Source organism: Dendrobates tinctorius, unplaced genomic scaffold (assembly GCF_039654945.1).
Source record: "Dendrobates tinctorius isolate UK_male_01 unplaced genomic scaffold, ASM3965494v1 ptg000080l, whole genome shotgun sequence".
NCBI classification, from domain to species: domain Eukaryota; kingdom Metazoa; phylum Chordata; class Amphibia; order Anura; family Dendrobatidae; genus Dendrobates; species Dendrobates tinctorius.
The window spans coordinates 469,112-494,501 of record NW_027361748.1 but is presented as its reverse complement, the minus strand read 5'-3'; the positions used below and the strand labels follow the sequence as shown (position 1 = coordinate 494,501).

General features: G+C 45.0%; 1 protein-coding gene across 4 annotated transcripts in view; it reads right to left on the bottom strand.

Annotated features, from left to right (window-relative positions):
* Positions 1-25,390, bottom strand: part of TFR2 (transferrin receptor 2) — a 147,351-nt gene that overhangs the window by 95,191 nt on the left and 26,770 nt on the right. For all 4 annotated transcript variants that reach the window (XM_073583692.1, XM_073583693.1, XM_073583695.1 and 1 more), the window contains exon 2: positions 20,245-20,285. In XM_073583692.1, the coding sequence (XP_073439793.1) occupies positions 20,245-20,277 (33 nt within the window). In that variant the 5' untranslated portion in view covers positions 20,278-20,285. The remainder of the gene's footprint in view (positions 1-20,244; positions 20,286-25,390) is intronic.

Sequence of the window (25,390 nt, the reverse complement as noted above, 5' to 3'; positions counted from 1 at the left end):
ACACACGCACACTTACACATAGAATGACTGTGATTAGTGAATGTGATAGGCCGCTCTGAACAAATGTGTTTTGAGGGAACGCCTGAAACTATGCAAATTGTGGATAGTCCTAATTTCTTGGGGTAGAGCATTCCATAGGATTGGCGCAGCGTGGGAAAAGTGTTGGAGTCGGGAGTGGGAGGTACGGATTAGTTCAGAGGTTAGTCAAAAGTCGTTTGCAGAGCGCAGCGATCGGCTAGGCCGATAGACAGAAATGAGGGAGGAGATGTAGGGGGGTACCGCACTGTGGAGAGCTTTGTGGGTGAGAACAAGTACTTTGAATTGGACCCTATAATGAATGGGCAGCCAATGTAAGGACTGGCGAAGAGCGGACGCGTCCAAGTAACGATTAGCCAGATGGACGACCCTAGCTGCTGCATTAAGTATGGACTGGAGAGGGGAGGCCAATTAATAGAGCTATGCAGTAGTCCAGGCGGGAGTGGATCAATGCGACAGTGAGGGATTTTGTTGTTTCTATGGTGAGAAAAGGGCGAATTCAAAAATCTAACAAAAATTAAGAGACCACCACATCAAATCCCTGTCATGGCCGCCCATTCTCCAGACCTGAACCCCATTGAAAACCTCTGGAATGTAATCAGGAGGAAGATGGAGAGTCACAAGCCATCAGTCAAAGAAGAACGGCTGACATGTGTGTACCAGGAGCGGCATAAGGTCACCCAAAAGCCGTGTGAGAGACTGGAGGAAAGCAGCCGAGACGCAGGAAAGCTGGGGTTAACAATCATGGGGATTCCACAGAATACTGATCTCTGAACTCTTCCTGAGGTAAAACATTAGTATTGTTGTTTCTAAATGATTATGACCTTGTTTAGTGCTTGGAGATTCGGAGACATGTTGTCAGTAGTTTATAGAATAAAAGAGCAATTTACATTTTACGCAAAAATATAAAGAGAAAAATCAGACAAACTGAACATTGTGCAGCGGTCTCTTAATTTTTGCCAGAGCTGTGTATAGCTGGAATGTACCCTGGAAATGACAACATAAGGAGGGAGGGGCAACACGTTTGTCTATGTAGGATATGGATATATTATGTACAGGTGATGTTATGTGGGTTATTACATACATGGTATTCTAATGGTATTTAGCTCATTCAATCTCTTGCATTGATCCTGCATGTGTCCAGTTATTCCTATTCATCTTTGCCAGCATATGTAATGGTATATAGTTATTTCAACTTACTTTGCTTCTCGCCTTAGGCTGTGAGGTAACATAAATTTTTTCAAAGAGGTTTATAATCCATTTAGGCCTGCACACTTGTTTATCTGTTCACTACATTCATTGTGTCCTGCTATCTTAACTTGATTGATTGCTAACGAGAAAATAGTGATAGGTCTACAAGCAAGCCTCCTATATATTCAGACACAGCCTGGGGATGCATTTATGTAGGGGGGCATTTATGTACATTTAATGTAAGTACATTTATCAAAGTGCCTGGCAGTTATACCATGGCAGTTAGCCAGGGCAGGAGACAAGTAAGACAAACAAACCTATTCCCAGTATATTTGTATTACAACAAATATTCACCATATGCATTTGTATCATTTATATCCTGGCTGCTGCATTCACTCTCATCCACCGTCCATGCATTAACTCTTTACACTCCATCCATATCGGTCCCTCAGTCCTCTCCTATGTATAGCACTCACGCTCTTTTCACATTGCTAAACTGCACAGATCCATTCTGTCCCACCATCCAACACAGGAGATGCTCTTGTGGCGCCCCCAGGAGTATGGTCGCCACAATGGCATTGCCTTCCTCCAGGGAGGGAGATTTCATGCTTGGAAGCAATGAAGGGTCTCTCTGGCAGTTAATCATTTTCATGCAACACAGTTCCCACTCCGGGCCAGCAGAGGGAGCTCTGAACCCAGAACTGAGGGGAGGAGCTGTCTCTGAGGGCCAGGAGGGGAAATGAGGAGTTAGTGTGAGGAGGGCAACGAGTGTAGACGTGTGGAGAGAAACTGGAGGTTGAGCTAAGGAAAGAGAGCTCCCTCCCAGTGAGAGCGCATGATCTGGAGCCTGGTCTCCATGGTTGTATGGATACTGAAGGTCCTGCAACAAAAACCAGAGGAATAGGAAGCTGTAAATGCTCTATTCCCACCTAAGACTCGGAGGCACAACAGCGACGGGTGAGCCAAGAGAGATAGAGGGCTACAGGTGTCTTCCATACGAGGTAGTTCTAAGAGACGATAAGAAGGAGGAACGTCAGTGTAACACTGTACTGCATGTACCTCAAGCCAGCGCTAGGAAGGAGACTACACAACTCATCTGATAGAGAGATCGCTGAGTTGCTTCCAGGCTAGCCTGCTCCTGTGCCATCTGTAACCAGGACCCTGGACTGCGATTGCCAAGTAAAGGTAAAGAAACTGCACCCTGTTGTGTCCTTGCCTCCTTCCTGCAACATCCTCAGCACTGCTACATCTCTGTGCCAACACTGCACCCTCTTCCTAAACCTTCCGCTACACTGCCCTGGGACTACAGCCCTGCCTGTGGAGGGCTACAACATCATCGCTGCACCACACCATCTGTCCCAGAGGATCTGTCTGCAGCGTCGGCTTAACACCTCTCTTGCCGAACATCACAGGTGGCGTCACGAATCACTTATAAACTTTGTTCCCAACTCAACACCTTTTACATGGACACTCAGGGCCACGGACCGCGTCACCGCTGCTGTGACAATCCCCTCTGAGAGACCGGCCCAGTACCGAGTACCCCACAGCCCTGGGAGGGCGACCCATTTTGGCGTCACGAACAGGATTACGGAGCCCGGTATCCCCGGGTCCTGTGTGCCAGAGACTGTTGTGTGCTATAGACTGTGTGCGAAATTGGCGCCATTGCCGCCATTATCCCGCTGATTGGCCTGCGCGGGAAGAAAAGGGGCGGGTCATCGTGGGCGGAGTCTGCCGCAGAGTGCGAAGAAGTGAAGTGCCGTGCGGGAAGAGGACAGCACGCAAAAAGGGGAGGAGCTGAGGCCTACAGCCGGTAAGCTATTCAACCCCGGGGCCTGGCAACCGTTAACTAGGGGGAAGGAGAATGTCTCAGGCAAGCGCCGATGCAGCGGCGGATGCCCCCGCCAGCCCCTCAGCGCCGCAAGATGCAGTGCCCAACGTGGCTGCGGCTCCGGTAGCATCCACCGCAGTGGTCCCCATAATGCCGCTGTCTATGCCTTACATACAGGGAGCAGCATGGCTACCGCAGTATTCAGGGGAGTCACATACCCTGAGTGAATTTAAAGAAAGACTGTGCAGTTTGTTTGAGGTGTATCCGCTATCTGAAAGCCAGAAAGTGAACATCCTTATTGGACAGCTAACAGGTGCAGCACAGAGAGAAGTAAAAGCCTGGCAGGACACTGATAAAGAGACTGTTAAAAAGATCCTGGCTAAGCTAAGAAGCACCTTTGACACTCGCACTGCCGCTGAAATCAAGATGAGATTCTTTGGATGTAAACAGAGAGCGCAGGACAGTATACGGGACTATGCTCTTAACCTGCAGGAGGCGCTGCGAGCCGTCAAGCAAATTGATCCTGACTGTGAAAGAGGAAGACAAACTGTTAAAAGAGCAATTCATTGAAGGACTCCTATCCAGTACCCACAGAGCGCAGCTGCGCATCATAACCCTACAAAACCCTGACCTGGACTTTGCTGATTTCAAGGTCAGGGCTATACAGGTGCTGCAGGAATCTACTGTCAGCCGTCCAGCGCCCCCTAGGCGCCCAGCGATCACCTACCACCAGGAAGCAACATCTTTCCCTTCCATCCCTGTGGAGGCTGATGCGCAGACTCTGGATAAAGATCCAACAGAAGAGCTGCGTCTTCAGGTCCAGGAGTTGACCAAAGGTATGCCTGCACTTACTAAAAGTGTGCAGTCCCTGCAGGTGTCCTCCAAGGAGAAGATCCAGCTTGCTTCCAGTCCAGAGGATGTCCCGTGGCTCCGGAAGAGGAGAACCCCGCCACTCTGAGGGAGGAACAACGACCGCTATGATCAAGAAGGACGTCCCATCTGTCGTCGCTGCCACAAGGCCGGTCATCTTGCAAGATTCTGTCCTTTAAACGAATAATCCCTGAGGCAGAGGGCCAACCCCCAGGAGTAGGACCACAAGGCCCAAGGAACTGGTGAGTCAAGTATGTTGGAGGGAGACCGATCCTTCCAGTGGTGATTGACGGCATCCCCATGAACGCTTTGCTGGACACTGGCTCCCAGGTGACCACTATGCCCTATATTCTCTACAAGCGGTATTGGGCTGACTCTGAACTTACCCGTGGCCCAAGTGATGAACTGACAGTAGTTGCCAGTAATGGTCAGTCTTTACCACAAGTGGGATGTAAAGAAATTACTGTTAAAGTGGGGAGGGTGGAGTTAAAATCTCAAGGTCTGATAGTTGTGGATATTGATCGACGTGAATGTAATCCCATGATGACTCTTGGTACAAATGTAATTGAAAACTGTCTTTCCGAGGTTATTGTCTTGTTGCAACAGGTGGCTGAGACTGCTGGTTCCGGAGAACAACGAGTCCTACAGAAGGAGATCCGAGCCCTGATGCAAAGACAACAGGTAGAACTCTCTGGCGGAGAAATTGGCAGCGTCAGAGTGAGTGATACTTTCCCCATTGCAATATCCCCCAGATGTGAAATGTTGGTCTGGTGTCGGGCAGCCATAGGCGTCAGAGGGAAAGATTACCAGGCATTGGTAGAACCAGTATACTCTGATAGCAGGCCCACTGTCCTGACAGCCAGAGGGGTGGTTGATGTACGAAAGGGGAGAGTACCTGTACGCCTTTTGAATTGTGGGGAGGAGGAGGCCACAATACCTCGGTACACCACAGTTGCTAAGCTGCTCACTGTCAATAACAACTCTTTGCAGGCAGCAGAACCATTGGTCTCATCCAACCATGTGGAGGACAATGGCTCTGTCAAGCAGCTGGAGGAGTGGTGCCAGCAACTGCAGGTGGGGACTGACTCTACACCTTCATACCAAAAAAATGGGGTTTACAGGGTGACCCAGGAGTATGAGCGGGTATTCAGTAAACACCCTCTAGATTTTGGGAAGGAAAAAGGGGTTCAACATCATATCCCCACTGGAGATCATCCACCCATTAAAGAAAGGTACCGGCCTATACCCCCAACACAATATCAATGTGCTAAAGGTATGTTGAGAGAGATGAAGGAGGCAGGGGTGATCAGAGACAGTTGTAGCCCCTGGGCAGCCCCAATAGTTTTTGTAAAGAAAAAGGATGGTACCATGAGAATGTGTGTTGATTACAGGATAATTAATAGTATTACACATAAAGATGCCTACCCATTACCTAGGATTGAGGAATCATTAGCTGCACTTAAAACTGCTAACTACTTTTCCACCTTGGACCTCACCAGTGGGTATTGGCAGATTCCTGTGGCAGAGGCAGACAAGGAGAAAACAGCATTTACCACCCCAATGGGTCTCTGTGAGTTCAACTATATGCCATTAGGGCTCTGCACTGCCCCAGGAACATTTCAACGGCTGATGGAGTGCTGCCTGGGACACATGAACTTTGAGACAGTCCTGTTGTACCTTGATGATGTCATTGTTTTCTCCAAGACTTATGAAGACCATCTGGAGCACCTGGCTGAGGTGTTTGAAGCCTTGTCCAACTTTGGCCTGAAGGTGAAGCCTTCCAAATGCCACCTCCTGAAGCCCAAGGTACAGTACCTCGGTCACGTAGTGAGTGCAGAAAGTGTGGCACCAGATCCTGACAAAGTCACAGTCATCCAGGACTGGCCGAAGCCCAACAACCTCCATGAAGTACGCCAATTCCTCGGGTTGGTAGGCTACTACCAAAGGTTCATCAAAGGCTTCACTGAAATAGCCACTCCTATGCAAAATCTTCTGGTGCGGCAGTCCAAGAAAGACAAACAAGAATTCCACCTTTGAATGGACTGAGGAGTTGGAGAGGTCCTTCACCCGACTGAAGATGTCTCTCACAGGAGATGAGGTACTGGCCTACCCAGATTATGACCAGCCCTTTGTGTTGTATACTGATGCCAGCAACGTGGGACTGGGAGCAGTAGTGTCACAGGTACAGAATGGCAAAGAAAGAGTGATCTCCTACGCCAGCAGGAAGCTTCGTCCCACTGAAAGGAACCCTGACAACTACAGTTCCTTGAAGCTGGAGTTCCTCGCCATAGTCTGGGCTGTGACTGAGAGTTTCAAGCATTACCTAGCTTCAGCCAAGTTTACCATCTTCACGGACAACAACCCATTGACTCACTTGGAAACTGCCAAGCTAGGTGCACTGGAGCAGCAATGGATGGCTCGGCTGTCTAACTATGAATTTACCATCAAGTACCGAGCAGGGCACAAGAATGCCAATGCTGATGTGCTGTCCAGAATGCCTAATCTGCCAGATGCAGAAGAAGACCCTGAGGCTCTTGACGAAATAGTTACCTCCCTTCCACCGGCCAATTGCGCCCAACGTGCTCAAAGAGTGAGAAACAGGTGGTCTGGCTTGAAAGAGGTCACCCTAAATCCATTGCCCCATCATGACTGGGCAGAATCTCAGGATAATGACCCCGCAGTCCGCCTGGTGAAGGAGCTACTGTCACAAGCTGACTCACGCCCAGAATCGAATGCTCCTGAAGAAACCCAGCAGTTGTGGAAGGAAAGAGGCCAGCTGTTCATTTATGGAGGAAAGCTGTGTCGGAGGAGTATCAATGCCCGCACTCATGAGCTGGTTTGGCAGGTGATTGTCCCAAAGAGAGAGGCATCAATGGTCCTGGAAGCATACCACAATGGAGCTGGCCATTTCGGATGGAAGAAGTTGGAAGCATTGCTCCAGGAGAGGTTCTACTGGGCTGGTATGAGGAAAGCCATTGAAAAGTGGTGCCGGGAGTGTGGACAATGTAACTTGTGCAGAAAGGATCGAAACAGCTAGAGAGCTCCTCTGCAGCCAATAGTGACCAAGCAGCCACTCGAGTTGGTTGCCCTGGACCATGTGAAGTTGGTCCCAAGCCGGTCACACTACATCTATGCTCTTACCATCGTGGACCACTACTCAAGATTCCTGGTAGTTGTGCCTGTCAAAGATCAAACAGCCAGGACAGCAGCCAGAGCATTCCAACAGCACTTCTGTAGACCACATGGATATCCTGAGCGAGTACTTACAGATCAAGGTCCCGCTTTTGAGGCAGAATTGTTCCAGGAATTCTGTAACTTGTATGGTTGTAAGAAGATCCGGACAACACTGTACCATCCACAGACCAATGGCATGTGTGAAAAGATGAACCAGGTGGTGATCGACCTGCTGAAGACCTTGCCCTTGGAGGAGAGGAATCTGTGGCCAGAAAAGTTGCCAGATCTGGTAGACCTCTACAACCACATTCCTGTGAATTCCACCAACTGCACTCCAGCCTACCTGATGAGAGCGAGACCTGGTAAACTGCCTATTGATTTGGATATGGGAGTCCTTACACCTGAAGTGACGTCACCAGATGCTGACTGGGACACAGAGAGGCAGCAACAGTACAGAAGAGTACAAGAGTGTGTGGAAAAGAGTCTAGCTCAGGCAAGACAAAAACAAGAGAGGAACTACAATCAGCATGCACCTGCAGTTCCCTTGTCACCAGGAGAACAAGTCCTAAAGAGGAAAAGAAGACTGCATAAATTGGATGACCAATGGGAAGCTGAAACCTACACCATTCTACCCTCAAATTTTGACAATACCAAGGTGTGCCTTATTGGTAAAGATGGAGGAGAAACCTCAGCAGCAATATCGAGGGATCATTTGAAATTATGCCCTGACCAGCTAAAAGAAAGAATGGAAGAACAAAATAACATCCAACCTGTAGAAGAAAAGGTCAGCACCATACTTGGAGAATTCCCTGCAAATTGGACTAAAGTAAATAATGCTATAGTGGTGCCAGTGTTGACATTTTCCCAACTGGTAGTACAAGAAGAAGTGACTCATGAGAACTCTGAAGATACAATGAAGGAGCGGTCAGAGAGATAGGAGGAGAACCAGGAGAGAACGGTGTCCTTGAGGCCAATGGAGCAGAGCATAGTGAGGAGGAGCTGATGATCCACAGTGTCGAATGCTGCAGAGAGATCCAAGAGAATTAGCATGGAGTAGTAACGATTAGATTTAGCTGTTAGTAGATCATTAGAGACTTTAGTGAGGGCAGTTTCAGTAGAGTGAAACCGAAAAAGCACACATATGAACCCAAAAAAATTCAAAAGTACAATAATCTTAATTTGGTAAAAAATACATACATCACATAAACATTAAAAAAAACCTAAATGAAGATTCCACCACCCACATACCCTCTATTAGGAAGTGAGTAAAAATTCAAGGCACATCGCTGCTATATGTCTATCCACAAAACATTGCACTAATAGGCAAGCACAGAAATCACGAGATTAAGGTGAACACTAAATTACACTAAAAGTTAGATACAGTGTCTGAGTGCAAATAAAGAGCTTACCTCCTGTGGGTGGTGATATCAGCCCCTACGTACGTTTCGGCGTTCAGCCTTCTTCCGGGGGTTAACATCACACCTGCAGGAGCGTATCTTTATGTAAAAACCTATCCAATCATGAATCCCCTCACTAAACTCCATTTTCTCACACTAGATGTTATAGGCCATCTGATTCCTGTCCAATCATAGATCCCCTCACACATCACCATCTTCCTACACCGAATATCATAGGCCATCTGGTTATAGAGGTTGGGCGTATTAAAACCCCAGATATGTGGGGACCAATAGGTATCTATGGGGGCTTGTCTATTCTACAAAAATGGGCGGCATAATTTAATAATTGCACCAATCCGCTTAAAGTATCTCTCATAAGTCATCCCACCGTGTACCTAAGGTAGCCCATCTACTACACCAAAATGGGAAATCCTATACAACTAGAGTGTCCCTACAGCGCCATCCCAAAACGGCGCATGTCACACCGACAAGCGGTCCGGGGGAACCGCCCGACGTGGCAAGACGCCGAGCCAGGTCCCTCCCATGTCTGACGTAGGAGGGCCAAGCCCACGTGACCGGGACACAGCGTCAGACGCCGCATCGAGCGATGCCCCCAAGACACCCGGCAGGCGCACGCGCACTGGGTGCACTCCGGTCAGTCTGGAGATTACGCTCAGGGAGTGATCATATAATACAAAGCTTTCATGAATGAAATGTAAATCTAAAGACCTCTGGCCATCTAAAGGGGCATCTAATACCTGAGACAAAAAGTATATAAATCTACATATAAGAGGGCACATGTTTATAAAAACCTAATAGTATGATTAGATTTAGAGAAAGTGATCACGGGCACCGACAATAATGGTCCAAGATCATATAAGGAAATATGAGAAAAATCACCCGTAGCTACCGAAGTACCACCGATCTAAAAACAAGGTGGAAACTTATAAGATATAAGTCAAAAGGACCCTCAGACACAGCCGGAGAACTAAATAAGTCTAAAGCAAGAAAAGGGGAAATCTAAACTGCCCCAGAGCAGACCCCAAAGGAATAGCCTCCAAACATATATTATCGGTGAGACCAGAGGAAAACACAAACACAGGTAGGAAAATAGGCTGAGCAAATGATGGGGCCCACACTAACTAGAAAGGACAGGAAAGGAAAGATACTGTCTGCAATCACACCAAAAAACCCTGCAAAAATGTCCAACACTTCTGATAGTAAAAAAAACCCTGAAGTCACTATACATTCATCCACTATATCAGCACACTGGCATATTTTAAAAACAGAGCAACAAGAGGCCAATCTAATAAGGGACAAAAAGCAAACTGGCACAAACAGTAACATAAGAATGGAAATTCAGCACAGTCCCAGCCGGGGCTGGCTGATCACACAAAACTAAATAGACAAAACCAAATCAAATGTGAACAATAGCAAAGAACACTTGGCTTGAGAATGCAGGGACTGAACTGAAAACTAAGACCTCAGGAGGCAGGAAAAGTCACCAGCAAGGATAGAGGGAGTCGGCTGTCTTAAATCCAGTCAGAGACTCCAGATGTCCAATCGTCATCCTCATTATAAGGTGGCAGGTCTCTGTTAATTAGATCAGCTTCATTACCTCCTGCAACCACCAGAGGGAGCCTGGAAAGAGAACTCACGACTCCTCTGTCAATACAACCAGCTCCACCACCCTCACCAGCAACCAGAGGCAGACAAGAAAGTGAATTCACAACAGTACCCCCATTGAGGAAGGGTCACCGAACCCTCATCCACGCCACCAGACCAATCAGGATGGGCCCGGTGAAAAGCACGAACTAATCTATCGGCATGAATGTCAGAAGCAGAGACCCAAGAATTATCCTCCTGGCCATAACCCTTCCATTTGACCAAGTACTGGAGTCTCCGTCTAGCCAAACGAGAATCCAATATTTTCTCTACCTCATATTCCACATTGCCTTTAACCAATACAGGGTCAGGAGGTGCTGCCATAGGAACTACTGGCTCAACAAACTTCTTCAACAGAGATTTATGAAACACGTTATGGATCTTAAACGTAACTGGAAGAGCCAAACAAAAAGAAACAGGATTAAGAATCTCCAAAATCTTATAAGGTCCAATAAATCTTGGCTTGAACTTAGGAGACGCAACCTTCATAGGAATATTCTTTGACGACAACCAAACCATATCACCCACTTTAAACCGGGGACCAATGGTCCTATGCTGATTGGAAAACCGCTGGGCCTTTTCCTGAGAGAGTGACAACTTATCCACCACTTGGTCCCAAATCTGCTGCATTCTCTCTACCACAGTGTTCACACCTGGGCAGGCTGAAGATTTCACTTGCCCTGAAGAAAATCGAGGATGAAACCCAAAGTTACAGAAAAAGGGCGACATCAAAGTGGCAGAACTAGCTCTATTGTTTAGCGCGAATTCGGCCAAGGGCAAAAATGAGACCCAGTCATCCTGATCAGCAGATATAAAACATCTAAAATAGGACTCCAAAGTCTGGTTTGTTCTCTCAGTCTGCCCATAGGTCTGAGGATGAAACACAGAGGAGAAAGGTAACTGAATTCCCAGATTGGAACAAAAAGCTTTCCAGAATCTGGAAACAAACTGGACTCCTCTGTCCGACACAATGTTCTCAGGAATCCCATGCAACCGAACCACCTGTTGTAAAAACAAGGGGACCAACTCTGAAGAAGATGGCAACTTTGGGAGTGGTACAAGATGGACCATCTTAGAAAATCTATCACAAATCACCCAGATAAGTCATTCTCTGAGAGACCGGAAGATCAGAAATAAAATCCATTGAGATATGGGTCCATGGCCTCTTGGGCACCGGCAGGGGCATCAACAACCCACTAGAACGAGAACAGGGTTTAGACCGAGAACAAGTCCCACAGGACTGCACAAAATTCCTGACATCACGAGATAAGGCAGGCCACCAAAAAGACCGACTCACCAAATCTCTGGTACCAAAAATACCTGGATGACCAGCCAATGCGGAGCAATGAACTTCAGACATCACTCTCTTCCTCCACTGGTCAGGAACATACAATTTTCCCATAAGACAATGCTCAGGTTTGTCCTCCTGAAATTCCTCCATGGCGCGTCTCAAATCAAGCGAGATGGCAGAAAGAACTACCCCCTCACCTAGGATGGTAGTAGGCTCGGTCACAATAAGAGAATCAGCAAAGAAACTCCTAGAGAGGGCGTCTGCCTTAACATTCTTAGCGCCCGGAAGAAAAGAGACCACAAAATTACAACGCGTGAAAAACAAGGCCTACCTAGCCTGTCTAGGATTCAAGCGTTTGGCTGATTCAAGATAAATCAAATTCTTGTGGCCGGTGAGGACCACAACTTGATGTCTAGCTCCCTCCAACCAATGTCTCCACTCTTCAAATGCCCATTTCATGGCCAACAATTCCCGATTCCCCACGTCATAGTTACGTTCAGATGGGGGGAACTTTCGAGAAAAGAAGGCACAGGGATTCATTTTAGAAGTCACTGGCTCTGTTTGGGACAAAACAGCTCCTGCACCAATCTCAGAAGCATCTACCTCCACCTGAAATGGAAGTGAGACATCAGGTTGCCGTAGAACCGGAGCAGAAGTGAATCTCCGCTTAAGCTCCTGAAATCCTGAGACAGCCTCTGGAGACCAATTCAGCAGATCAGCGCCCTTCTTGGTCAGATCAGTCAGTGGTTTGACAATACCAGAAAAATTACCTATAAATTTACGATAAAAATTAGCAAAACCCAAAAACTTCTGGAGGGCCTTCAAAGAAGTAGGCTGAACCCAATCATAAATGGCCTGTACCTTGGCCGGGTCCATTTCAATAGTCTACAGAGACAAAATAAATCCCAAAAATGAAATCCTCTGTACACCAAAGAGGCATTTCGATCCTTTAACAAACAGGGAATTCTCCCTCAAAATCTGGAACACAGTCCGAACATGTTCCACATGAGAATCCCAATCACTAGAAAAGATCAAAATATCATCCAGATAGATGATCAAAAATTTATCCACAAAGTCCCGGAAAATATCATTCATGAAGGATTGGAAGACAGAAGGGGCATTAGTGAGCCCAAAAGGCATCACCAGGTACTCAAAATGTCCCTCCGGAGTATTAAACGCCGTCTTCCATTCATCCCCGTGCTTGATGCGAATAAGATTATAGGTCAAGCTTGGTAAACCAGCAGGCACTCTTAACTCTGGAGAATAAATCAGAAATCAGAGGTAACGGATACTGATATTTAACAGTGATTTTGTTAAGGGAGCGATAATCAATACACGGTCTTAATGAACCATCTTTTTTGGTCACAAAAAAACCCAGCACCTAAGGGTGAAGAGGATGGTCTAATATGACCCTTCTCCAACGACTCCTTGATATAAGATCGCATAGCATCATGTTCGGGTACCGAAAAGTTGAAAAGCCGACCCTTGGGAAATTTACACCCAGGCATCAACTCAATTGCACAGTCATAACTCCTATGAGGAGGCAAAGAATGAAGATAAGGAGCAGATCAGAGTAATTGCCAAAAGGAACTTAGGTTGTACACTGCCCACAGCAAATGTGTGCAAAATGTTTCTCTCGTTTAGGGCAGACAGAAATAGTATGAGAGGCGTCTCCACAGAAAAAACACAGCTTATTACGCCTTCTAAACTCCCAACGTTGCGCCCTAGACAAAACCCCATCACATTGCATAGGTTCAGATGTTTGTTCAAAAGGCGGCAGCGCCTCTCGTGTAGTTTTACGTTCACCTTGAATGGCTAATGACATAGAATCTTCAAGACCAGAGGGAACCGGAAATCCCACCATAACATCTTTTACGGTTTCTGATAAACCCTTCCGGAAGAGCCCTGCTAAGGCACCATCATTCCAGGTAGTAAGGACCGCCCACTTTCGGAATTTCTGACAGTATAACTGCAGGATCCTGACTCTGGTTCAATGCCAATAGGGCTTTCTCAGCTTGATCAATAGCATTAGGTTCATCATACAACAACCCCAAGGCTTGAAAAAATGCGTCCACATTAGTCAAAATAGGATCACCGAGTGTCAGAGAAAAAGCCCAATCCTGGGGATCGCCGCGCAGCAAGGAGATGACAATTTTAACCTGCTGCACAGAGCTCCCCGAAGAGTTAGGCTTCAAGGCAAGAAATAGCTTACAATTATTCTTAAAATTCAAAATTTTAGACCGATCCCCAAAAAACACATCAGGAGTAGGGATTTTTGGTTCAACAGCATGTGATTGAGTGAGATAGGCGGAAATTCCCCGCACTTCAGCAGCGAGCTGCTCCACACGATCAGACAATTGCTTAATCTCCATTAATGAAGAAATCCTCCTATGGCCCCAGAGAAAGAGAGGAAAAAATACATATAAAAAACAATTCTGACACTTTTTTTTTTTACTATTCTTTCCTGCTTTTGAGTACCTTAGAATCTGCAGTATGGCTGGTGATTCTGTTGTGATTGGGTCACCAAGGAGGAAAACAAGACCAAGCTAAGTCACAGAAAACCAGAGAGGTTGGTAACTAAGTGGATTGCAGACCCCTGATCCTAACCACACAACTAGCAGTAGCCGTGGAGTGTACCTACGATGATTCTAGACGCCTCGTCACAGCCGGAGGACTAAATAAGCCTAAAGCAAGAAAAGGGGAAATCTAAACTGCCCCAGAGCTGACCCCAAAGGAATAGACAGCCCCCAAACATGTACTGTCAGTGAGACAAGATGAAAACACAAACACAGGTAGGAAAATAGGCTGAGCAAACAATGGGGCCCACACTAACTAGAAAGGACAGGAAAGAAAAGATACTGTCTGCAATCACGCCAAAAAACTCTTCAAAAATGTCCAACACTTCTGATAGCAAAAATAACCCCTGAAGTCACTAGACTTCACCCACTATATCAGCACTCTGGCATATTCTGAGAGCAGAGCAAAAAGAGGCCAATCTAATAAGGGACAAAAAGCAAACTGGCACAAACAGTAACATAAGAATGGAAATTCAGCACAGCCCCAGCCGGGGCTGGCTGATCACACAAAACTAAATAGACAAAACCAAATCAAATGTGAACAATAGCAAAGAACACTTAGCTTGAGAATGCAGGGACTGAACTGGAAACTAAGACCTCAGGAGGCAGGAAAAATCACCAGCAGAGAGAGAGGGAGTCGGCTGTCTTAAATCCAGTCAGAGACTCCAGATGTCCAATCGTCATCCTCATTATCAGGTGGCAGGTCTCTGTTAATTAGATCAGCTTCATTACCTCCTGCAACCACCAGAGGGAGCCCGGAAAGAGAACTCACGACTCCTCTGTCAATACAACCAGCTCCACCACCCTCACCAGCAACCAGAGGCAGACAAGAAAGTGAATTCACAACAGGCATGCTTAAATGAGGAGGGAAAGATACCGGAAGAGAGAGAGGTTAAATATTTTAGTTAGGTGAGGGGTGACAGCAGGGGAAAGGGACTGGAGGAGATGTGACGGAAATGGGTCACTGGTGCAAGTAGTTGGGCGAGAAGATGCAAGGAGCCTGATCACTTCTTCTTCTGTGACTGGTTTAAAATCAGAGAGTGAGCTTGGTGCAATGGGGGAGGGAGGACAGTGCATGGTATGAGGTGATTGGGAGATAATTTCCTGTCGGATCTGGTCAATTTTTTCTTTGAAGTAATTGGCCAGATCATCAGCTCGGAGCTCCGTGGTTGGGGCCTGCACTCTTGGGTTGAGTAGAAAATGAAGTGTGTCAAAGAGACGTTTCGGGTTATTGGACAGTGAGGTGATGAGGGTGTTGAAATAGATTTGTTTTGAGAGGTGAAGGGCAGTGTTGTATGTTCGAAGCATAAACTTAAAATGTATGAAATCTTCGGGTAGATTGGATTTTCTCCACAGACGTTCGGCGCACCTGGAGCACCGCTGCAGGAAACGTGTTTGCACCGTGTGCCAGGGTTGTCGCCGTCTGTGTTGTGGTGTTCTATGTATAGGGGGTGCAGATTCATCCAGGGCAGTTTGAAGTGTTTCATTGTAATGCTTCAATGCAGAATCAGGACATGAGAGGGAGGAGATAGGGGCCAATGAAGACTGCAAGTTCTTCATAAGTTTCTGGGTGTTAATGGCCTGTATGTTTCTATAAGTCTGGACAGTGGGGGTGACCTGAGCAGCCTGGCAGTTCTTAATAGAGAATGAAAGAAGGTTGTGGTCAGAGAGCGGGAGAGGGGAGTTTGCGAAATCATCCACTGCACAAAGCCGAGAGAAGACCAAGTCGAGGGAGTTTCCTTCTTCATGCGTTGGAGAATTAGTAAGCTGCGAAAGGCCAAACGAGGAGGTTAGAGATAAAAGGTGAGTAGCAGATGGGGAGAGGGGAAGAGCAATGGGGATGTTGAAATCTCCCATGATGAGGGTGGGGATGTCACAGGAGAGAAAATGTGGAAGCCAAGTGGCAAAATGATCCAGGAACTGATGGGAGGGGCCGGGAGGATGATATACCACCGCCACTCGCATGGAGAAGGGGGTGTAGAGTCTGACGGCATGGACCTCAAAAGAAGGGAAGGCTAGTGAGGGTAGTTGAGGCTGATCACTGGTCCATGCAGCATTACATGGACACCCGATTCTTACACTATGGCTGGTCTGAACAACTAAAGTAATTGTTACCATCCACCTTTCGTGTCTACCTCCTTCCTCATAGACTGTAAGCTTGCGAGCAGGGCCCTCATTCCTCTTGGTATCTGTTATGATCTATGTGATTATTGTTATGCTGTAATATCTATTGTCTGTACAAGTCCCCTCCGAAATGTAAAGTGCTGCGGAATATGTCGGCGCTATAGAAATTTTTCTTTAGGAATAAATTCTTGGACTTTTAGGTGCGCTGCCAGACAAACTCCATAACCACACAAGGTTAAAAAGTTAACCCTTTAATCCCTACGCGTTTCGAAGCATAACACTTCTTCTTCAGGGGTTGACACATGAATACAGAGAGCTGTCACCACTTTTATACATGCAGGATTTAAATTTGGCGCCATGAAAGACATGTGATGCGCTGCAGAGGTCAAAGATCAGAATAATTCAAGTGTCATGGAAAGTTCATAAAAGTTAACTAATCTATAATTGATAAAATCAATTGTATATTTATTTTATTTTGCAGATGAAAAGAAACGAAAAAAGAAAAAAGAAGTAAAAAAGGAAAAAAGAAGAAATGAACCCACATTTTGGGGAAAAAAGAGGAAAGAGGACCGCAGTCCAACAAACACACCACCACACCAGGGAGAGTGTACGGATTGGAGAAGGAAAAAACAAAATGTAATCCCATACAATCACCAGAATAAAATGTGTCTCCAAAATGTATATGTATGAAAAAATATAATAAAAAAATGCGTGTGAGAATGATATTAAAGGAATAATAAAAAATATCATTTATATATTAAAAAATATTGAATGAATAATTAAAGTGTCCAAGTTTTTATATTGCCTTCAATTCTAAAAAAATCAGTGGCACAACTCGATGGGCAGAAAATGCACATGAAAAGACAGCCCCACAAAAAATCAGATCTCTCACCAATCAGGACAGAAAATAATATAATAGTATATAAGATCGATATTAATATTATTAAAAAAAGGGGGGAACGTTGGAAACATGATAAAAATGATAAAAGAAGATAAAAACTTTATACCGAGAAGTCAGGTTAACCCATGACTCTGCATCAGGGAAAAACGCAAGGAAGGGGTTTAATTAAAAAGACGTTGTTCTAAAGAAAAAAACTATGAAAGAGAAACTATATCAATGTGCACACGTGATTGTGGAAGTTTTTTAGTTTATTACTGGAGGAATGTAAAATAAATATCTAAAATGAAAAACAAAAAAACGCATTAGTTATTAGATTCAAAAATTTTAGTGCAGGTACAGGATTATAGGAAAATGAAACGAAGTGACTGAAATAAATTGTTGGAAACGAAAAATTATAATACCGAGATTAAAAATAAGAAATAAAAATAAAATTAACCCAATGTGTTTTGTATAAAAGGAAAAAGAGGAAACTGGATATTGATGAGGGACCACGTGTGGTGGAAAGGTGAAGAGGAGGGGAAAGAAATGCAAAGAATGTCTATATATGACAATGTATAATAATAATATGATAGTATATAAGATCGATACTAAAAAAGGGGGGGGGGGGACGTTGGAAACATGATAAAAATGATAAAGAAGATAAAAACTTTATACCGGGAAATCAGGTTAACCCATGACTCAACATCAGGAAAAAAACGCAAGGAAGGGGTTTAATTAAAAAGACGTTGTTCTAAAGAAAAAACTATGATTATTGTTATGCTGTAATGTCTATTGTCTGTACAAGTCCCCTCTGAAATGTAAAGTGCTGCGGAATATGTCGGCGCTATAGAAATAAAATTATTATATACTGTATATCATTTATAGAGGAGGATATGGATATATTATGTACAGGTGATGTTACATGGGTTATTACATAGATATATCATATATAGAGGAGGATATGGGTATATTATATGCAGGTGAAGTTTAATGGGTAACTACATACATATATCATATATAGATATAGATATATATATATATCATATATACAATATATACATATATCATATATACAAGTTATTAGTTGCACATGTTATCACATTCATATTATCATATATAGAGGACGATATGGGTACATTATATGCAGGTGATGTTACATGGGTTATTACATACATATATCATATATAGAGGAGTATATGGATATATTATATACAGGTGATGTTTCATGGGTTACTACATACATATATCATATATGGAGGAGGATATATTTTTATACAGGTGATGTTACATAGGTTATTACATACATATTATCATATATAGAGGACGATATGGGTACATTATATGCAGGTGATGTTACTTGTTACATGGGTCATTACGTACATGTATCATATATAGAGGACTATATTGGTATATTATATGCAGGTGATGTTACATGGGTTATTACATACATGTATCATATATAGAGGACTATATTGGTATATTATATGCAGGTGATGTTACATGGGTCATTACATACATGTATCATATATAGAGGACAATATGGGTATATTATATACAGGTGATGTTACATGGGTCATTACATACATGTATCATATATAGAGGACTATATTGGTATATTATATGCAGGTGATGTTACATGGGTCATTACATACATGTATCATATATAGAGGACGATATGGGTATATTATATACAGGTGATGTTACATGGGTCATTACATACATGTATCATATATAGAGGACTATATTGGTATATTATATGCAGGTGATGTTACATGGGTTATTACATAGATATATCATATATAGAGGAGGATATGGGTATATTATATGCAGGTGAAGTTTAATGAGTAACTACATACATATATCATATATAGATATATATATATATATCATATATACAATATATACATATATCATATATACAAGTTATTAGTTGCACATGTTATCACATTCATATTATCATATATAGAGGACGATATGGGTACATTATATGCAGGTGATGTTACATGGGTTATTACATACATATATCATATATAGAGGAGTATATGGATATATTATATACAGGTGATGTTTCATGGGTTATTACATAGATATATCATATATAGAGGATGATATGGGTATATTATATGCAGGTGATATTACATGGGTTATTACATACATGTATCATATATAGAGGACGATATGGGTATATTATATGCAGGTGATGTTACATGGGTTATTACATACATGTATCATATATAGAGGACGATATGGGTACATTATATGCAGGTGATGTTACATAGGTTATTACATACATGTATCATATATAGAGGACCATATTGGTATATTATATGCAGGTGATGTTACATGGGTTATTACATACATGTATCATTTATACAGGACTATATTGGTATATTATATGCAGGTGATGTTACATGGGTTATTACATACATGTATCATATATAGAGGACGATATGGGTATATTATATACAGGTGATGTTACATAGGTTATTACATACATGTATCATATATACAGGACTATATTGGTATATTATATGCAGGTGATGTTACATGGGTTATTACATACATGTATCATATATACAGGACTATATTGGTATATTATATGCAGGTGATGTTACATGGGTTATTACATACATGTATCATATATAGAGGACCATATTGGTATATTATATGCAGGTGATGTTACATGGGTTATTACATACATGTATCATTTATACAGGACTATATTGGTATATTATATGCAGGTGATGTTACATGGGTTATTACATACATGTATCATATATAGAGGACGATATGGGTATATTATATACAGGTGATGTTACATAGGTTATTACATACATGTATCATATATACAGGACTATATTGGTATATTATATGCAGGTGATGTTACATGGGTTATTACATACATGTATCATGTATAGAGGACGATATGGGTATATTATATACAGGTGATGTTACATAGGTTATTACATACATGTATCATATATAGAGGACTATATTGGTATATTATATGCAGGTGATGTTACATAGGTTATTACATACATGTATCATATATAGAGGACTATATTGGTATATTATATGCAGGTGATGTTACATGGGTTATTACATACATGTATCATATATAGAGGATGATATATTATATACAAGTTATTAGTTGCACATGTTATTATCACATACAAATTATTGGCTCGGTATTGCATGTAGCTTGCACTTACCGCGGTGTTGAATATCTTTCTCACTGATTCCATCTTATGACCTGCAGAGAGCAAGAGAAAAGTCAGATATCAGAGTGTCCCACATGTAGATCCGCCCAGCCGAGGTCCACTCCCATCCACAATCACACACGTACGGTGCCAATATGTGTTACTTCAGAAACACCGACTGTTAGGTGACAACTACACCAGTCTAAGAGATGGGAGAGGAGTGAGAGGGCAGCTGAAAAGGGAAAAATAGCCTAAGCCAGGGCTCTGAAACCAGTTGTAGATGGTGTCAGTGGTGGAAGCTGATGGCATGGCGGTGCCAGTGGTGGAAGTTGATGGCATGGCGGTTGCAGTGGTGGAAGCTGATGGCATGATGGTGTCAGTGGTGGAAGCTGATGGCATGGCGGTGTCAGTGGTGGAAGCTGATGGCATGGCGGTGCCAGTGTCGGAAGCTGATTGTATTGCGGTTCCAGTGGTGGAAGCTGATGGCATGATGGTATCAGTGGTGGATGCTGATGGAATGGCGGTGTCAGTGGTGGAAGCTGATGGCATGGCGGTGCCAGTGGTGGAAGCTGATGGCATGGCGGTTCCAGTGGTGGAAGCTGATGGCATGATGGTGTCAGTGGTGGAAGTTGATGACATGGCGGTGTCAGTGGTGGAAGCTGATGGCATGGCGGTGCCAGTGGTGGAAGCTGATGACATGGCGGTGCCAGTGGTGGAAGCTGATGACATGGCGGTGCCAGTGGTGGAAGCTGATGGCATGGCGGTGCCAGTGGTGGATGCTGATGGCATGGTGGTTCCAGTGGTGGGCGCTGATGGCATAGTGGTGGACCTAATAGAAGTGATCATTGGTCTGTCTGTGGTGAAGCTTCTATCATGGTGGTGTTAATGGTAGAAGGTAATGACAGCATCCACCACTGGCACCACCATGATCAATTCTGCTACCACTGGCACATCCACGATAGCAGCTTTATTGATCGATACCACCATGTTATCATCCTGGTGCCAGTGAATTTAGTCACCATCATTGCATTGCCAGTGGTAGGAGTATTGATCATGGTAGTGCCAGTCATAGAAGCGAAGATGGTATTATTGGAGTGCTGGATGTGGTGAGGATGGACAATCTGGGGAACTGCTATGGGAAGCCACGGCGGAAGGAGCCACCAGGTTTTGAATTTGTCCTGACATGATAATAATAATATATTTAAATAGGGGCATGAGGTCATGTAGAGCACAGTGTTGGGTGCCTGCTGTGGCCTAGTGTCTGCTTCACGGGAAACAAGGTTTGGCATGTTGGAATTTATCACTTGATACTGTATTCACCCAAGAGATAAGTGGCCAAATGATATATTGGCAGCTGATCGTCATCTGTTTACGACACCAAACATCCACTGGGGCTATTGCAGCTAGTGAGAAGGGGCACAATTGCTGTAAGTAAAGCACCCCCATATTTTGCTATATAATATGCATTCAGTATATTATATATATATATGGTGTCTGCGTCACTGCGTGTAGCCTCCATCATCAATATCTGGTGACTGCCCATCACCTCCATCATCAGTATTTGATGACCGCCCATCGCCTCGATCATCAGTATCTGGTGACCGCCCATCACCTCCATCATCAGTATTTGATGACCGCCCATCGCCTCCATCATCAGTATCTGGTCACCGCCCATTGCCTCCATCATCTGTATCTGGTGACTGCCGGTCACCTCTATTATCAGTACCTGGTTACCGCATGTTGCCTATATCATCAGTATCTGGTGACTGCCCATCATCTCCATCATCAGTATCTGGTGACTGCCCATCGTCTCCATCATCAGGATCTGTTGACCGCCCTTCGCTTTCATCATCAACATCTGGTGACCGCCCTTCACCTCCATCGTTAGTATCCAGCGATCACCTGTTGTCTTGATCATCAGATTCTGGTGACTTCCTGTCACCTCCATCGCCAGAATCTGGTGACCACCTTTCGCCTCCATCATCAGTATCCAGCGATTGCCTGTTGCCTTGATCATCAGTATCTGGTGACTGCCTGTCACCTCCATCGTCAGCATCTAGCGATCGCCTTTTGCCTCCATCACTTCGCGTCACTTGTACATTGGATATGGAGGAGTTCAGCAGGAGTTTGGGCCAAACGTCTTGGAGAACATCCCCCAGATCTCCTGGGTATGAGGCTTGTGCGGATCCTTCTGTCTCTTCATGTCCCAAACAGACGGGATGATGTCAGATCGGGGCTCTCGGGCCGGATCATCACCCTCAGGACTCCTCATTCTTAAAGATATTGGCTGGATGTTGGGGGTGGTTGTCCGGCTGCAGAGTATAACTGGAGGTGATCAGACGCCTTCTGATGGTATCACATGGTGGGTCAGTGTCTGCCGGGATTTCTCAGCATTGAGGACACCATTTAACTTGGCCAAAACCACATCTCCATCTGGTGAAAAGCAGCCCCAGACCTGCTGCCATTATCTGGTCCTATGTTTTCGTGCAGAGCTGAGTCACTTGCTCTTGTTTCCATGTGGAAGGTTGGGGCTTTTTGGCCACATTTCTGTCATGTAGACGACTTCTGGCCGGACATCTCCACACAGTGCATGGTGTAGCTGGTCCCTCTGGTCGCTGCCAGCCCTGAGTTGATGGCACTGCTGGACATCTTCAGGATGTGTCTCACCTGCTGGTCTAAGTTTCCTTGGCTGACTGCTGCTTTTACGGTCCTCCATGTTTCCCATTTCTTAGCGCTTCTTCAAAAGAGGTTGAACTGCACATCATGAAACCTCCCAGTGTGCTGAAAAATCTTTGCTTGGGAGAGACCTTGTGTCTTGTTGCTTTGCTCAGTGTTGCCTTCTATAACCTCACCCTTGTGGCAGAGTTTGACTGCTCCTCTCCCAGTTTTAAGCCTCCTACGCAGCTGCTTCTGTGTCAGGCTGGTTTCACATTTGCGTCTGTGCGCTCAGCGTTTGCTCCACATAGGTCCGCATGCGTCATACATACATATCTTTAACACGGTGTACGCAGGGACATGCGTTTGCATGAAAATGTGTACGCATGCGTCGTTTCGCGGTGTCCGGCGAACGCATCATGTTGCATTTTTTGAGGCGTCAAAAATCCGTCAAATATGCGCAGGTATGCACATGCGAATGAGTGTGTAAAAACCGCATTACTGCCTATGGAAATGCATGGCCAGGAAATGAGATGCGCCCGTTGGGTGTGGCTTGTGTCAAGGAAATTCTCTGAACGCATGCGCTGAAAAAAAAACACGCAAATGCATGCGAAAACCGCATGGAGGCACATGCAAACACAGCGTTTTTTGCCATCATGCGTAAGATGATGCAGATATATGCTCCGTAAACATGCGTTTAATGCGTTTTTCCATGCGTTTGCGCATGCAGACGATACGCTAATGTGAACCTAGCCGTAGTGACTGGGTGTCCACCTACACAGAAGAATGATCATTATCTCCTGACTGTTATTCGTTGCTTATACACCCGACTATAGTCCTACAAAGGCCCTGACATTTCGGAAGTGTGTCTAGAAGAACTGAAGAAGGAAAAGTCCTGGCAACCAGGAAAACGACTGCTGCAGGAAGGAGGGAGATAGGAGTGCAGCAAAGGCCAGGCAGAAGTTGGGCAAAACCCAGCGGTCGTGGTACACAGGGACACCAATGGTAGGAAGGTGGAAGGTCCTTAAGAATGATTTTAGGGAACGAGGAGAGAAGCTGAAGGCCAGGACCTCCTGGTGGTGTTTTCAGAAATGCGGCCGGTGCCACGAGCGTCACTAGACAGACAGCGGGAGCTTAGGGAGATGAATAAGTGGCCTAGAAACTGGTGCAGGAAGGCAGGGTGGGGTTCATGGAGGACTGGGCCGACTTCTCTGAGGCCTGCAAGCTCTACGGTGGGGACGGGCTGCACCTCAATGGGGAATAATGGTAAGACGGATGGAGGAGCTCTTACACTGGGATCTGGGGGAGGAGGGTAGATGTGCTAATAAGGGAGGCAGTAGGGGTAAATGAGGATTTAGGGGGTTGGGGTATGTAAGGAAAGCAGGGAGCGGAGTAGGAGAAACAAATGTGCTAATAATATTAAATGTCTGCTGGCAAATGCAAGAAGTCTCGCCAACACAACCGGAACCGGAGACTCTTACGCCGGTCACAGAATACGATGTGGTGGGCCTCACTGAAAGCCTAACGAGAGCCATGACTGGGCGACAAATGTAGAGAGGTACGCTACACTGAGAAAGGACAGGACAGATACACAGGTGGAGGGGTGCGCCTCGTCGTAAAATCTGCATTAAAACCTGTACTCAATGAAGACCTTGGTTACAGCCATGTAGAGTCACTATGGGAAAATGTACATGGGGCGGCCATAATGGAAAGCCGCTAACGGGAGTTTACTACAAGCCTCCGAATACAGAGGAAGAGGCGGAAATGCTGCAACAAATTAGAAAGGCAGCAAATAATAATAGGGTCCTTATAATGGGGGATGGTAACCATCCAGGCATTCACTGGGACCTAGAAGCTTCTGCGTGTGCTAAAAGCTGCAATGTCTTATCCATAGTTCAGGACAATTACCTCTCAGCTGGTAGATGAACCGACCAGAGGAGGTAATCTGCTGGATCTGGTCCTGTCACATAGACCTGGGGAGGTAATCTGCTGGATCTGGTCCTGTCACATAGACCTGGGGAGCTAATTTGCTGGATCTGGTCCTGTCACATAGACCAGGGGAGGTAATCTGCTGCATCTGGTCCTGTCACATAGACCAGGGGAGGTAATCTGCTGCATCTGGTCCTGTCACATAGACCTAGAGAGGTAATCTGCTGTATCTGGTCCTGTCACATAGACCTGGGGAGGTAATCTGCTGGATCTGGTCCTGTCACATAGACCTGGGGAGGTAATCTGCTGGATCTGGTCCTGTCACATAGACCTGGGGAGCTAATTTGCTGGATCTGGTCCTGTCACATAGACCAGGGGAGGTAATCTGCTGGATCTGGTCCTGTCACATAGACCAGGGGAGGTAATCTGCTGCATCTGGTCCTGTCACATAGACCTAGAGAGGTAATCTGCTGTATCTGGTCCTGTCACATAGACCTGGGGAGGAAATCTGCTGCATCTGGTCCTGTCACATAGACCTGGGGAGGAAATCTGCTGCATCTGGTCCTGTCACATA